The sequence below is a fragment of the Pollicipes pollicipes genome, unplaced genomic scaffold (genome assembly GCF_011947565.3).
Source record: "Pollicipes pollicipes isolate AB1234 unplaced genomic scaffold, Ppol_2.1 Scaffold_5724;HRSCAF=6776_pilon_pilon_pilon, whole genome shotgun sequence".
Lineage (NCBI taxonomy): Eukaryota > Metazoa > Arthropoda > Thecostraca > Pollicipedomorpha > Pollicipedidae > Pollicipes > Pollicipes pollicipes.
In genome coordinates this window covers 24,138,811-24,154,585 of record NW_023596746.1, presented here as the reverse complement: position 1 = coordinate 24,154,585, position 15,775 = coordinate 24,138,811, and the positions used below count along the sequence as shown (strand labels likewise).

General features: G+C 53.7%; 1 protein-coding gene across 1 annotated transcript; it reads left to right on the top strand.

Moving 5' to 3' along the window:
• The first annotated feature begins 3,569 nt into the window (after window positions 1–3,569).
• Window positions 3,570–8,226, top strand: LOC119102851 (myosin-2 heavy chain, non muscle). Its single transcript, XM_037226301.1, has 7 exons — window positions 3,570–3,662; window positions 3,759–3,864; window positions 4,775–4,870; window positions 5,121–5,233; window positions 5,535–5,680; window positions 6,097–6,211; window positions 7,776–8,226. Exons 1-7 carry the CDS (start codon window positions 3,570–3,572, stop codon window positions 7,923–7,925), a joined length of 819 nt encoding a protein of 272 aa, XP_037082196.1. The 3' UTR covers window positions 7,926–8,226.
• The last annotated feature ends 7,549 nt before the right edge of the window (window positions 8,227–15,775 follow it).

Here is a 15,775-nt window from a genome sequence, read left to right as displayed (position 1 = left end):
GCCTCCCAGCTCACCACGCCCGCCCGCCTCCCGGCTCCCCATCCCCCTGCCCACCAGCACAGCCGTCCGGCCAGCCCTGGGCTGGTGGCCGCAGCCGACAAGGTGCCCATCCAGACAACTGGCGGCGGGGAGCTCAGCTTCGCCGACGCCTAGAGTCCACTGGTTGTGGCGTAGGAGCACCCCTCCGGGCGTATCAAAGACATCTGCATACTTGGTGTTGACTTGAAAAGCGAATGTTGTTTTTAACAGATGCTTCGTCAACGCAGGCTTGGAGAGGTATCATGTAATATTCCAGGGCCGGTCCCGTAGTCCAGTTGGTAGAGCGCCGTACATACCCTGCCAACGTTGTATAGTAGGCATGTGTGTCCGCCTGTGAGGCACCACACTCACGTGGCTCGTGTGTAACGGTCATTTGGCTAGTGTCTAAGCGAACCAGGCTGAAACTGGGGCAGCCGCGTCGCCGCCTGGCCTGGCATACTGCAGGCTGTTGGAGAAAATGTTTCGTTGCCCTGGCATGCGCTTCTGCCGTGGTGGGGTCAGGGTCCTCTCGACAGTCTCTGCTTAGTGACGGCTCTGATCCCAAAGTCATCCCCGGAAATGTTCGGGTAAAGGTTCTCAAAATTATACTGGATCTGCTCGGACGTATAACTGTTCAAAGTGCGGCAGATCTCGAGACGCTGCTAACGCAACATCCGCTCATATAGTGGCGAGTACAGTGGAGATCATTATCTGAACATGGAAGCGGCCGGCTATCCGTGGTCCCGGGCCGCCGGCTCGATGCACATCCTCACAGTCCAGGACTGTTCGTACTGCAGACTGCGTGACACCTCAGGACCTTGGCGACATTACTGACCACAGGCACAGGTCAAGCATGAGACACGAGACGCGTCCTCGCGCTCATGGTCTGAATGTCGCACGTGCCGGGAGCCGGCGTCACTAGCGACAATCAGATGAGACGACTGCTGACCGATGACCGGCGCTGCCCTGGTGACTAGTGGGGCGATCGTGGCCCCGTGCGCTCGAGACAGCCGGTGACTCACGAGCAGCGGTCGCCCGTTGCGTCGAGTGACCGACGAGGTGGCGAGTGGGGTCGTCCGCAGCGGCGCTGACGACTCCCGTCCCAGGCTCTGGTGTCTCACCCCACCGACACATGATGCCTGACCGCCGCGGCTGCGCCCTCACGCATGCCTGCCTGTGTGCACATACCATCTACTGTGCCTGGGTATGTCTGTATGTACATGCGGGTCTCGGTGCGCAAGCCAGTATGTGGGTGTGAGGGCGATTTCGTGAGTGAGCGGCACGACACGTACCCAAGAGCGGCTGCGTTCGCCCGTGTACAGCCTGGTTTTCCGCCTGCGCCGCCAGGTGACGCGTCAGTCGACGCCCCGGCGGCCCCCGACGGCGAGCGCGGCCTGCCAGACGGAGACGCCGGCGTCGGCCCCGGCGCCGGCCTCACCGGAGCGGCTGGCGGCCGCCGTGGCTGCCGAGCGGCGCGCCCTGAACACGGCGCTGCTGCAGGCCGAGCTGCGCATGCAGGAGGCCGGCCAGCAGGCGGCCGCCAGGGAGGCCGAGCTCAAGGTGACGTCACCGGCAACGCTCTGGCCGCACCAGGCCAGCGGGTGGCCAGGAGCACGCCTTTGGCAATGGTGGGCGGTGGAAAAGCGGCAGCAGCAATTTCCATGGGAGCTGGGTTCAGCGAGCAGTTTGTGGTTGCTCTCACTTCACCTGGAGAGTCGAGCAGCCGTCGGTGCGTCAGGTCGGCGTGGCACCGGTGGGAGGGTGGCGTGGCGCGGCGCCGTCTGACCGATGTCAGGCGCCGCCGCTGCGGAGGGCCCCGTCAGACGGGAGGGCAGGGACGGAGCTCCGTCCCCGGGAGAGCCGCGGCCAGGGTGTCACAGCGCGGCACGGGAGGCAGGGACACGAGCCTGCCGATGAAGTTATGGTGAGTACGCGGATGCAGAGATGATCTGTAGGCTGACCCAGTGCCGTGCCGGCGTGTTCTAGGAGCGTGGTTTAGCGTGGCTGCTCGCCTTGTACGAAGGGTCGCAACGATAATCGGGACTTTAGCTACGATTAATAGCGCATCGTTGACACAACTTATATGAGGTTGGGCGATCGAAGCGATAAAAGACATAAGAGTCACCAATTTGCATGATGTGGACGCTTTTAAAATCAAGCTTTTGGATTCGACACCGTGCCGACCCGCGCCGACGCGTCTGGAATCCGCCGATTTTTTGAGGGTTTAGCAGAGTTCCACTGACGGATCATTCGTGCTGTTTTACGAGTATCGTGGCTTGAAAATTGGCTGCCATGAGTCTAGCCGAGCTTGGCAATTTCAGCTAGCCAAAGTTCATGAACTTGCAATGACCAGGGTTTGGCAACCGCGGCCGAAAAGAACGCATTCATTCTGTAGAATGTTTGTGTCGGCGCAGTTTCCAGGTCAGTGAATATGGAAACGTAGCCGGTACAGTGGCCTGCCTGCCGTATGCAGTTGCTTCCAGGTGTTCATCTGCCCTGGTTGTTGAGATCTGACTTCGATCCTTAAAAACACCCCAAAACAGGTGGGCCGATGCTTTTCGCGCGGGAGTTCGTAACCGTCTGCAGGCATACATTTACACGCTTATCAGTCCGATTTTTCATCTTCGGCACTGGGGCGTTGAGGTGTGGGCCTGACTTTAGCCTCCGGTGTTTCTCAGTCCTTTTGTTAGCTGGAAAACTGCGTATTCCTTGTGAATCGAATGGGGAGATTAGATAGCGGTGATGATGGGACGTCGCAGGCTATCCCCGCCTGAACTGAGGGCTACGTGCAAACGTCAAGCGCTGCAACACCACAGCTACAAAGTAACTGCGCTTATTGTTTTTAAAACTGGTAATCCTGCGAAAAGTGGTTGAAAACGTTTCAAAAATCATGAAGGGCAGGACGGCCTGAATTGTCCCATAGTTCAAGAAACATCCCTCGTAATCAATGGTATGTTGTATTGCTTCAGCAGATTTTCTCATCTGTATTGCGTGCGAGTTGGCTGTGTGATATTTGCTGAGTGCTGCGTCGTGATATTTGCAGGCCTGTGTGAATGTGAATGACGCTGTAGCAATAGCAGCCTAGTCAAGCCGATGAGGCGGTGAGGATACGCCCTCGCACCCACACGTTCGCACCCACCCCACCCTCGTACCCAGCCCACCCTCGTACCCACGCGTTCGCACAGCGCCGGCTGCGTTAACGGTTGCGTCTGCTGCCATAGAAATCGTACGACGCCAAGGCGCGGACGCTGGAGGGCCGGCTTCGCCGACTGCAGTCGTCGTCGCCTCCGCGCGCCGACGCGGACCTGATGGCCGCCGTCCGACGGGTGGGTCCCGCCGGCGGTGCGCACGGCCCTCTTGGCCATACCGGCGCCGCGCTGCCCCCCCCCCCCCCCCCCCCGGCATTGTCTAGTGTCTGCTTGATTGTCCCAGTGTCCCCCTAGAGCGCTGAAATTGCCCGCCTGTGGCAACTGCGGGCGGGCAGAACAAACCTGCGTTTGATCTTGGCGTTTGGCCTGTATGATTTGAATGTCTTTGCTATCTAAATAACGATGCCCAGGTGTGCGACGCTATTTCGAAAGCTGCACTCGCATCTGTTGCGTCGTTACGGCACTGCGGCCGCCCACGTGCAGAGCCACCTGGTGGTGCGCTGGTGGCGCCGCGCCGCCTGACCGGAGCGCGGCGCGTCCGACCGGCAGCTGAAGGCGCAGCTGGCGGACCGCGACCGGCTGGTGACGCAGACGCGCCGCCAGCTGGAGAAGAGCCAGCGCACCGTCACAGGCCTGCAGCGCGAGCGTCAGAAGCTGCTGCTGGCTGCTGCCGCCCGCACGCCGGAGAAGACTCCTGGTGCGTGAGCCCGGCTGCGCCTGCTGCCGTTTGGTCGACGCTGAGACCGCCCCTGGCTGTTTTTGGCACTGATGTCACTTGTGAACCTGCCTCGTTGTCCTTGATCGTGTTCTTGGCAAATTGAGTGGTTCTTGGTATCGGTTTAATGCCTATAATCCCTGGACCTTGGGCGCAATATGACCTTTGATAAATATGTGTCCTAAAACCTAAGTCACCATCATCACCACGGATCAGTTTTTTAATGACTGTCCGTCCACCGTTCTGGATGAATGACCAAGCGAAGGTGGGTCGCACGGATAGGGTGGTTGCATATGCGTATGCATCAATCTTTTTCCATTTTGCCACCGACTGACGGCCACCAACGGACGCGTCTTGGCCCTCCCACTCGTCATTTTGAGCATAATGCCGCCACTCTTATAAGCGAAAGGGGTCAAAGCCGCCTAAAGACTTCGAAGCTCCGAAAATGTTGATCTGGACGGATGGCAGCGTGCCAAGACGCATCCAAAACTGCGGTCAAACAGCGCCTTCACCCGGCGCGGCGTGCCGAGCTGTGAACAGGCAGCCGTCCCAGCCGATCGCTGGCTGGACCACGCCCCACTCCCGCTGACTCCGCCTGCCGCGCCTGAGCCATGTGTGTCCCGTGCGGCAGGTGGGTCCCGCCAATCCAGCCCGGCCCGGGACCCACTCCTGCTGACTCGGCCCGCCGCGCCTGAGCCATGTGTGTCCCGTGCGGCAGGCGGGTCTCGCCGCTTCAGCCCGGCCCGGGACCCACTCCTGCTGACTCCGCCTGCCACGCTCGAGCCATGTGTGTCCCGTGCGGCAGGTGGGTCCCGCCACTCCAGCCCGGCCCGGGACCCACTCCTGCTGACTCCGCCCGCCGCGCCTGAGCCATGTGTGTCCCGTGCGGCAGGCGGGTCCCGCCGCTCCAGCCCGGCCCGGGAGCGGGCGCGCCGCGTGGACGACACCCTGCTGACCGAGCTGCAGATGGCCATCGCCGCCGTTGAGGGTACCTGTCGCGCGCGGCGCTGCTCACCGCGCACCGCACTGCCGCGTCCACCCGGCCTGCCGCGCTGGTGGCAATAGCCCGGTTTTGTTGCGTTGCGATCGGCTGCGTGTCCCATGATAGCAACCGTTTGCTACACTTGGATGATTTTGTTCGGATGCACTGCCTGGCGGGTCCGATATGTGTCCGGCGGCGCCAGCGCTGGCGCCAGCGCTGGCTGTCGGTGTGACGAGCCGCCGCCGTCCGCCGACAGAGGAGAACGTGCAGCTCAAGAGCCAGCTGGAACAGCTGACGGTGCACCGGGACGAGGAGGTGGCGCGGCGGGACGCCGAGATCACCGCGCTCAGGAACGAGCTGCGCGCAAAGGTGGGGACGCAAGGTCGGGAGGGATGGGAGGGGGCGGTTAGTGGGCAAAATGTCAGGGGAAGCTGGACAGCGACTCCAGCGGCTCAAACAGAAGGCTCTGGAGAAGGTGAGACCGTGGGCTCCGGTGCCGGGCTGGAACAGCTGGTCGGGAGCTTTGTAATCGATCGTGAGGTCCGTGACATCGATAAGGATATCAGGACGGGGGATACCAGGGGACAGGGGAACCGGTGGAGGTGACGCAGGCGGCTAGCTGGGCGGGTCGTCGTCGGAGACCGTGACGGCCCGTCCCTGTGTGCGCCAGCTGGCGGACTGCCGACCGGCGCAGGAACACCCTGAGGAGCACCAGCAGATGATGTCGGCCCGCAGCGACTCCCTGCTGCTGGAGGTTCGCTCCCAGATGGAGGCGCAGGAGGGCGTCATTAACCACCTGCGCGAGACCATCAGGAGGTGGGCGACGCTCGTCTTGGACTCTGCCTCGGGCCTCAGCCTTTCCTGGGCTGCTTTTGTGGCGCACCCGCTGTGCTACGCGTAATCTATACAGCTCTATGCGCAGGCGCATTAGTAATTCGTAAGGTGGAGACCGCTCTGACCAAGAAGGTATCACTGCATGCTTAATGCTGTATTGATGGATTTGGTGTGGCATAAATTCAAGTGACGCGTTCACTGAGAGACGGCAGAAACAGTCATTCGCATCAGATTTTTGCTTGATCGCCTTCCGTCTTCTTGAAGTCTGGTCACCAAACGTGCTGCCACCGAAGGATGCAGTTATCTGTTCTTTTTTTTGCACTGTCTGTATTGGGTTTCGTTGGAGACCAGAGATTTCAACGTGAGCGCCGTAAGTGAGCGCAGTACCGGTGGGACAGGTTCCAGGAGCAGACGCGGCTGATCGCTGAGGTGGAGGGCGAGAACCAGACACTGCGAGAGACGGTCGAGTCGCTCCACTGGCAGCTGGCTAAACAGAAACACCGGCAGAACCCGGTCAGCGCCCGACCGCCCTGCCCTCTGACCTGCTGACGGCACCCCAGTGTCGGCCTACCCTCCCTCTGACCTGCTGACGGTACTTCAGTGTCGGCTTACCCCTCCCTCTAATGTGCTGACGATACCTCCGTGTCGGCTTACCCCTCCCTCTGACCTGCTGACGGTATCCCAGTGTCGACTTACCACTCCCTCTGTTGTGCTGATGGTACCCCAATGTCGACTTATCCCTCCATCTGGCCTGCTGGCGGTACCCCAGTATCGGCTTACCCCTCCTGACCTGCTGACGGTACCCCAGTGTCGATTTACCCCTCCTTTTGTTGTGCTGATGGTACCCCAGTGTCGACTTACCCCTGCCTTCTGACCTGCCGACGGTACCCCAGTGTCGAGTTACTCCTCCCTCTGTCGTGCTGACGGTACCCCAATGTCGACTGATCCCCCCCTCCGACCTGCCGACGGTACCCCAGTGTCGATTTACCCCTCCTTCTTTTGTGCTGATGGTACCCCAGTGTCGACTTACCCCTGCCTTCTGACCTGCTGACGGTATCCCAGTGTCGGCGTACCACTCATTCTGACCTACTGACGGTACCCCAATGTCACTTACCGCTCCCTCTGGCCTGCTGACGGCACCCCAGTGTCGATTTGCCCCTCCCTCTGACGTGCTCACGGTACCCTAGTGTCGGCTGATCCTCGAGTATTTTCTGCAACAGGAATGTGTCCAACTCGTCTTCAGAGAGACCGGCCAGAGAGGTGTACCAAATGAAGGGAATGAAGGGATATATCGGGAGATGCTTTACCTGGAGGCTTTGTCATTTCAAGAGACCGTTTGTGAATTATATATATATATATATATATATATATATATATATATAACGTTGCTGGAGATAAAAAAACATGCGACAGAATCAATCATTACAGCAAGTAGCATGTCTGAACACTAGGCGAAACGCCGCTCAGGGTGTCACTTGCTGCCGTACGGCATCATGATGCTACTAGCTTTAGGGCTTTTTCATAAAGAAATACAACACACACAAGGGGGAATTCCCATTTTAGTGAGCATAGCACGCTTCTAAACCACCCTTTAAGGTTTGCATCAAACACGCCCAAACATTTTCTGGCAGGAATGATTTATTACTTCTGGCTTTATTTTAGATTGGAGCCCTTTTTGGATAGCAATGGCCATGTCAGAGCTATGCGATGAGGGAGATTTAGGGTGGTGGAGCAAGACCGAATGCATCCAGCCGCTACCGAAACTTACCGCACTCAGGGACCTCTCTTCGGGGTGTGTGCGTGCGCTTGGACGGGGCTCCCGCCAGTGAGGGATACTACTGGATAACTGGGGAGCTGCGAGAACTCAGGATGAATCGTGTGCGAGGAAGGAAGTGCGGATATGCCACCTTACAGACCCAAATGCAATTCGCTCCGGGTCGACAAGGATCCGGGAGGATCCGGGAGGTCATGTGGCCGGCCTCATATTGCCTTTGTCGTAATCTTTGTCCGGTTTAGTCCACTGTAGAACTCTTGTCAGATGAATATGAGTGGGCTCATGGCTGCATGTGTTTCCCAGGATAACACCCAGATACGCTGCATCGAATCTAAGCTGGACGAGATCGACCGGCAGTATCGGCGGCGCGCTTCCCACCTGCAGGCCATCTTGCAGCAGCTGGAGCAGTGCAGCCTCTCGTCCCGCTCCATAGATGACACTAGTTGGACCTAGCGTCGCAGGCGCCCGCCAGCGGCGGGCGGCGCACCGCCGCGCGCTGCAGGAAGCTGCCGCACGTCAGCGCGGAATGTCGACTGACGGGTCCGAGCTGTCGCCCGCCGTAGTGTGTCGACAGGGATGTCACCATTGTGCCGCGTCATGGTGGCTGGCGAACGACTACGCTTCCCACGACTCGGCACTGTCGGCCGACCGCCACCGCGCCGTCCCGTACAAAATCGCCCGCCGCTCGGCAGAGATGTGTTGATTATGATGCTCCAGCCGTCGGCCGGGCTTGATGATTGCTGTTAAATATACGTCGTCGATGTGAGTGTGCGGTCGTGCACGTGGGAGGCGGGCGCGCGGCCGCTGGTCGAAGAGGCGCCCGCGCCGTGCTGCAAGCAGAGCGCGCCGCTGGTTATGGCGGCGCTTCCGCGCCCGGCCCGCACTGGGTGGCCACTAAATAACACCACTTCCGTCGGCCGCACGGTGTGGAACGCAAGCTTGAAAGGCGTACGCCGTCGCTTATCTGATTCGCACAGCGGGGGCGCTCTCGCTAATGGTTGCCAATAAGAAATGTCCGGCATAAATATGTAAGTGCTGGCCGGGATTGTTCTAAATTTGCACAGCGGCTCATATCCGTTACTTACAACTTCCTTTCCCATCGTCCATTTTCTGGCCGTGCAGTCTGTGCCGGTCAGAGACCAGCGACTGTCTACACTCACCAGACGCAGCAATGGTCCGCTGTGTTGGAAATATCTCTGTCTGAGTTGGGCGGTGTGTGTAAGATTGCTCACAAAGCCGAGGCGATCTTAATACCCAAGCGTAGTGATCTGACGCTGAAGATGACTGATCTTCACTACACCGGAGATACTGAGCGTCAAGCTGAGCATTCCTGCACTGCTTTGACGCAACTATCGAGCGATGATTTGTGTATCTTATTAAGATTGTGTTATATCACGATGTGTCCACAAAATCGTAATGCGGTCAAAAGGCGTTTATTCGTTTAACCAGTAACCCCTAATAAATCGCAGGCCGCAAAAGCAGAATACTTCATAATGCCAAACTGCTTTTTTGCTCACATTCCGAACCGAACCACATCGAACGTCGAGTGCTTACGATGCTTGACGAGATTTTGTGAGATCGCCTGCTGCAGGTCATTCCGGTCATGGATGCGACCTTGTAAAGCGGCTGGAAACCACCCCGCCACGGGTGGTAAGTCGCAAGGTAGGTGCGCCAGTCAGCAGAGATATCAGGACGGACTGGGTCTTCAAGAGCTTTTCTTTCCACGGGAAGTATGCGGTGCTGACGGCGAGCATCGTGAGGCGGTTGATGGAGACTATGCTCAGATTTCCATTCTGGCAGCGTGTCGTCATGCCCGATCCTGTTATAGATAGCAGTTATTGCCTCTTCCACGGGCAGCTTAGTAAAAACGCCGATGACGTCAACCCGGCCACAACGTCGGTCTGGCACAGGTTCTACCCACTACCGTTTGCGGCGAGGGTTGAATAATTGCCGGCGTCATGATCGGATTTCTCTAAGGTAGCAAGCTCCTTATTTGCGGTTCATTCCGATTCCGGTAAAGGGGGTTCCGGTTCGTTCGCGATCGCACGGCCCGTGGGGAACTCCGATATCTTCCAATTTGGGTGCTCCGTGGGCGCTTGATGCTGAATCTCGAGACTCAGCGCACCGCAGCCCCTCATCTCCCTGTACATTTCACGAAATGTTGGCGGACGTGGCAGCAATGTTGTTCAACTACATCGTCTTGGATCTACTGGATGATGCAGTCATGATGCTCTTTTTCGGATGGTTTATTGGATACCCCGACTAGAGCGTCAATTTAAAGCACAAAACGCGACTACTAACTGTGATCCTCGAGAACTCAGCCGAGCTTTAAAATGTAGCTGCTTGCAATCGCCGCACCCGAGTGTTTTAGCGAGATGAGCTTGGCGTATGCCCTTTCTCGTGCGTATCATACTAGCATCATTTCAGTTTGATTTCGTTCCCCGGATCCGAGCAGTATTGTATCAGAGCTGCAGGCGGGCGCTCCCCTCCGGTGGTAGATGTCGCTCCCTTCCCGTTCCCAAAATGCATACTGTATGTTGCGCGCCTCAAATAAACGCAAATCAAATGATGTTGGGCGAGACCGTCCTCAGAACTTCCCTCGAAATAAGCAGCTGCCGGTCTGCCCGAGTTTCCATACCTCTTCGTGAGGGGCCTTTTGGCTTCCTTGCACCCCGATCGAGCTTGGGCAGGATGACGCCGCCTCAGCATTGCTTTTGGCCAGAGTCTGCAAACTAATTCGACCCGCATTTTTAAGTTTTTCTCGGTACATTCCTCAGCGTCAGACAAGCCGAACATGATGACAGCTCATAACATTCTGTCGCCGCTAAAATCTACTTATCTGGACAATATGATTCTTAAAGGGATTACTATTCAACCAACATAAAACGAAAACAGAACAATGGCATTGTAAAATGGCTTAGGCAAAAATGTCAACAAATGGTGATGAAATGTTGAAGATTTCTGTTAAGCCTGGTATTTGACGGCCTCCACTCGGCGGCAAAAAACAGAAAGATGTCGGAGTAGATAATGCATCCGCTGCTAGCATATTAATCACAGTTGCATCCATATGAAACATCCGTGCAAAAAAACTACATTCGCGTGGCGACTTTGTGGACTTTGGCCTGGAACAATTGAGAAAAATTAGACGTCAAAACTATGTATGACAGCATTTACCACCGGGGCCTTTGAGATCCAATTCCCGGTAACTTCGAGCACCTTCGGGAACCGACGTTATTGGAAAAGTGGAGTTGTCATGTTTGGACCATATCAAAGGGAATGTTTCACTTTCGAAGATGTTGGAGCAAGCATCAGATATGATGAAACAAGCGCACTTTATTACTGTTGGTGTACTTGTAAGTGGAAAGGACTGTTCAAGAAAACACAATTTCTCTGTGTAGTAAATATGCTCCTCAATACGTCATGGTTTGGTCACGTCATCGTACCTTACGCAACATTGATTGAGGGCCAACTGACGGCCGCCATATCTGCAAATGGTGCTCAAGAAGGCCATATATGAACGTCGCGACCCTAATATATTCCTTGACCTTGCTCGCGACACGTTTTATGGAACGGCAATATTTAAATGCCGTTATTATGACGTCATGAATGCTAAACCGAGCTAGAAATACTTTTCCCGAAATGCTCTCTTTTTTCGCGGGCGCGTAGCTCAGAAATTAGAGGGATTTAGGTCCCAAGAAGAGCGGGGCTGTGAACTGTACCGAAAGGTCCTCAAAGGCCCATGCAGATGCGGAACACTTCCTTTAAATACAACCAGAACAATTGATTGTACCCCAGTGATTTGAAACGCGCAGCTATTACAAGCTAACCCTGCATGGAAAGAATGATAAGAGACAATTTCATAATGACAAGGAGGTGAATGAAAAGGGGTATTCAAGTTGTTCAACCCCATAGCTGGACGAGATTCCTCGGCTTCGACCATTAAGTACAAACTTTATGCATCACGCATCATGAACGATAGTTACCCTTGCATACCTTTGTTGTTTGCTGTTTTATGTGTGGAACTTACTCCATTAGACTTTGCTACTCTGTTGGTCCAAATGTTGTATAGCTGCTTCTTCTCATGATACTGCGCGCATCAGAGACGTGATATTTAAAACTCACGTGCTCAAGATGGCATGTGATGACCGTAGTCCTGAAACACCAATGACTATGATCATCATGATCAAGCCCCCAAATTCAATCGCCTACTTCCGGCCCGCTTTCCGTTCAAGGAAATGCTCCATCTTTGAACATATGTGGCGAGCATCAGATATAATGGAAAAGTTGACTTGTAACTATTTGTATACTTTTGAATGAAAGTGACTACTCTAGATAACACAGTTTCACCATCTAATAGATACGGTCCTCAATACGTCATCGTTTGATTGCGTCATGTCACGCTTTTATGACGTCAGAGTCGCTGCAAGACTGGTCGTGTGAGAACTGCCACTGTAGCGGACGGCCTGGCTCCCTTGTAGTACTCCAACTTGCCGTAAGGTGGCTTGTTAATTTAGGCACGAGCGATAGACCCGAGGACCGTTATGTGTCGCGTGTTTTGACCCCTACTCGTAGTGTTCTTGTATATTTGTTCGTGATGTTAAACGTTTAACCTGCGTTTGTATTCCGGCTCCGGTGCTACTCTTCAGTTATTTGATTCTCAGCCGCATGTCCACCATAGCTGGTGGGACTGCCCAGGTGTCTGTATGGTGTATCACAAAATGTGGTTTGTGACCGATACCTGCATTTAGCGTTTTAAGGTGGGTGAAAGCCAACTGCTATCAGTTGATGTGATTATTCGTGCCTTCGCTTTCCAGAGACCAAGAATAACTTCATCATCCTGACTTTGAACACAGTATAACCACTGAAGAGGCAGAATTCGTCTGACATCTCTATGGCGCACATCTCTGGTTGCTTTTGAAATTGGCGACACGCAAGTCAGCACAACGTAGTACGCATCTAGCACAGCAACGAGAAGAGGCGATGTCTTAAAGGGCATAATTTTGAGCAACATGATTTCGAATATGTGCTTCTCATTTCAGATCCCATGAAAACGTGAAACAATATCCTTTAGTATCAGGATTAAACTCATATTCCTGGTAGGTTAATTCATTTTTACCGAACAGGACGACCCGATAAAAGTAAACAGACACGAGTACCTGGTAGGTAACCACAGCATGAACAATACACCAAGCTCATGTTAAGATTGCTAAAGCACCAAACTATAAAAACATCATTGTAGCAAGTGTACACCAATTTTAGTTGACACAATTAAGCACGGCCTCAACCAAATGATCAACATGCAAGAAATCCTGCTCACTTTCTACTTACTTCTCACTCACTTACATACTTACTGAATAAAAATATAGATAAACTAATAAAAAGTAATGAACTCATTTGCTACTATACACACCTACTATCCGTCTTCCCCTTACTTATCTACCCGTTATCAGCGTTTGTCGCGACAAACGCAATCACCATTGGCACATGCAGCTTACCGTGCACAAGCGCACCTGATGAACACACACGTTATCACATGCACACATTGGCAAAGAAACGCACCACGGTAGCCGCATGCCATGAGTGCTTAAGCTCCCCAAACCTCCAGCCGACATGCACGGTGTGGTCAGCCAGGTCGTTACCCTTAGGCAAGGCTAGAAGCTGACTGATTTAGGCTGGGTCAGGTCAGTGACGGCGGCGACGACTGCCGTGATTCACAGGTTCAACAATGACCGGCGCCAGCGTCCGAGCACGCTGCACGCGATATCGCACGCCATTTGCAGTTATTCTCGGCAGTTTTAGCCAGCTGGCTGTAACGAGGGCCCTCATTGGCTGTAGTTCAATGAGAAATAGCTCTGGTATTTGGTCTACGGCAGGGTTCTTCCATTCCACGGCCGGTGCACCGCCGACGAACCTCTTTGTCAGATGCGGCTGGTTTGAAGTAGGCGGCTGAGACAAACCCGTGACGTACCACAAACTTGAAATGCCGAACAGAGACGAGAGAGGGACACGCGGTAAGCAAGCACATCGCCAGGGCGAATTCACAAGCGACTTTAATGGTCAATCTCACTGCTAGTGTGTTTTTATTCAGGCACCATCTTAGGTGCCCGTCGAACAAAATGTCTTGTGAAAAGGGTCGCTATGGACCGCATTCGTAGCTGAGATATCACGAGTTATCATATCATCTGAAGCATCTGAGTTATCTATGACTTTACACTGCATTCTGGCTTGGTCCGAAGCTTTTCATAGAACTGGTCTCTGAAGTGGAAGTTCAGAGCCCACCCTAAAACTTGTTTGTCGCATGAGCCCTAACCCTTCCATCCGACTGTGAAATTCTAGACCGGCGGCATAATTTGACGGCGAAAGTTAAGCGTGCCTTAACGCACGGCACGGCCGTCTGGCTCTCTGACGTCACCTAAGCTTTAACGCAGCCGCTGCGACTGACCGCGGACCACCCCACTCAGAGGCAGGTCGTGAGTGCTTAAAGCTACTCAAACTTACCTCGCCATGCACGGGTCGCCGTCCAGCCAACTGATCTTACAGGACGGGCAATTCAGTGTGGTGTAGCCGCTATCTCCAATTTACTCATGTGGCCGTCATTTCATAACCAAAATTACTCATGATGTCGCCGTAAGGGACTTTCGAGAGCAGTGTTGATTGCAGGATTCAAAAATCGCTCAAAATAGCTTAATTATATATTGTACAGCGCACCAAGATCAGTGCATTTCACACGCATTTGTAAGTGCAAGGTGGTCCGCGACACGATGGAGTTCATAATAAAGTTTTGGATGACTTCTTATAACCTCAAGCTACTACCACCCCTCTTGGAATAAAGTGATTTTGTGTTCGGAATAAAACAAGCTTTTTACTATACACTCCGAACATCCATTAGCGGAGGTTTCGCATGCAACGAGCTGATTCGACTTAGCCTGAGAAGTTAGCTATTAAGGAAAATCTAAAAGAACTCGGTAAAAGTCGTTCCAGTCCAAGTTCCAAGTCCAAACAAAAATCCAAGCTTCGAAAGCGGTGAACGTATGTTACCAGTAGAGCCTTCAACCTTAAAAACCGTATGAGCTCCTTCGGTACAATGCAGCAAGTCCGAACTCAGAACCTGCTGAGCCGATCCTCCCGCAATCTGTGCGAATGGGAAAAGTGCGCACGATTTATTAGCGACTCCGAAAATGACGCCTGGATTTCACTGCCTTGACCTTCAAAAACCACGAATAGAAATTAATTCTGAACACGAAGCAGGACGCATCCGGGTGGTTTAAAGTGATTTATTGTATACTGTATTGTTCATAGACTTGACCGTAATATTCTCGCTGTGGTATTTCCGCGTGTTCAGTGGCACACCCCAAATGCGAAGGCAGGTGAGAGTTGGAGCCCAACTGAACTCCTCGAAGTCGGTCATGTCCCCGAACGGCTCCTTTGCGAAAAAACGTGCAAGTCGCGTGCCCGTATCAGTCATGTTCAATTCAGTATTCTTTGCAGCATAATCCTGATTCATATTTAGGTGTAGCATATTCATGTAAGCATTTCCCATATACGTATTGAACCTAACTGGTCTGATCTGTATGCGCAATCATTTTTCGACTGCTGGCGCAACACATGATGAAGCAAATTGAGCCACCAATGAAAGATAGTGCATGCGAGACGTCTGAAGACCCAGACACGATGTGACATCAATCCATAATGGTGCAATGCTTTCAGCCGATTTTGCTGCAAAGGTGACTGCTGACATCCATTTAGATGTCGAACGGACGGAAACATTTGAACTGTTACCACCCATTCATAGCTTTTCAAATAACACCGGTATAACACCTGATGCAGAAAATGCGGGTAATTAAGCGCCATCCGTCTTTGGGCCTGGTGATTTGCTCCGTCTTTAAAGAGAAGTGATCATTGCGTCGAGGATGGGAACAGGCTCATGTAAGAGTTAACGCTTACAACAATATCAACGACACTTGGTTTCTTTGCTACGAGAGCAGGTTTTGTGAAGGTCAAAATACAATCCGTTAATCCAGGTCAATTCCAATAGAACAGGCCACTGCCCTTCGACACGAAGCACTACGGTCACATTCCGTTCTCTGTCTGCTGAGCTCGGCCGCACCCACTTTGTGAGCGAATGTGTTTTTGCTCATGGCGATTTTGAGTCCATGTGGTGCACAGTTAACCTGGTAGCATAATCTTCATGTGGGGACAGTGGGTATTAGCGGTTTGGCTTCAACAAAATGCGGCGAGGTCTTGACATATTTTCCAATCCAGGCGAAGAATCGCCCACTTTGCCTAATGGACTGTGTCAGCCG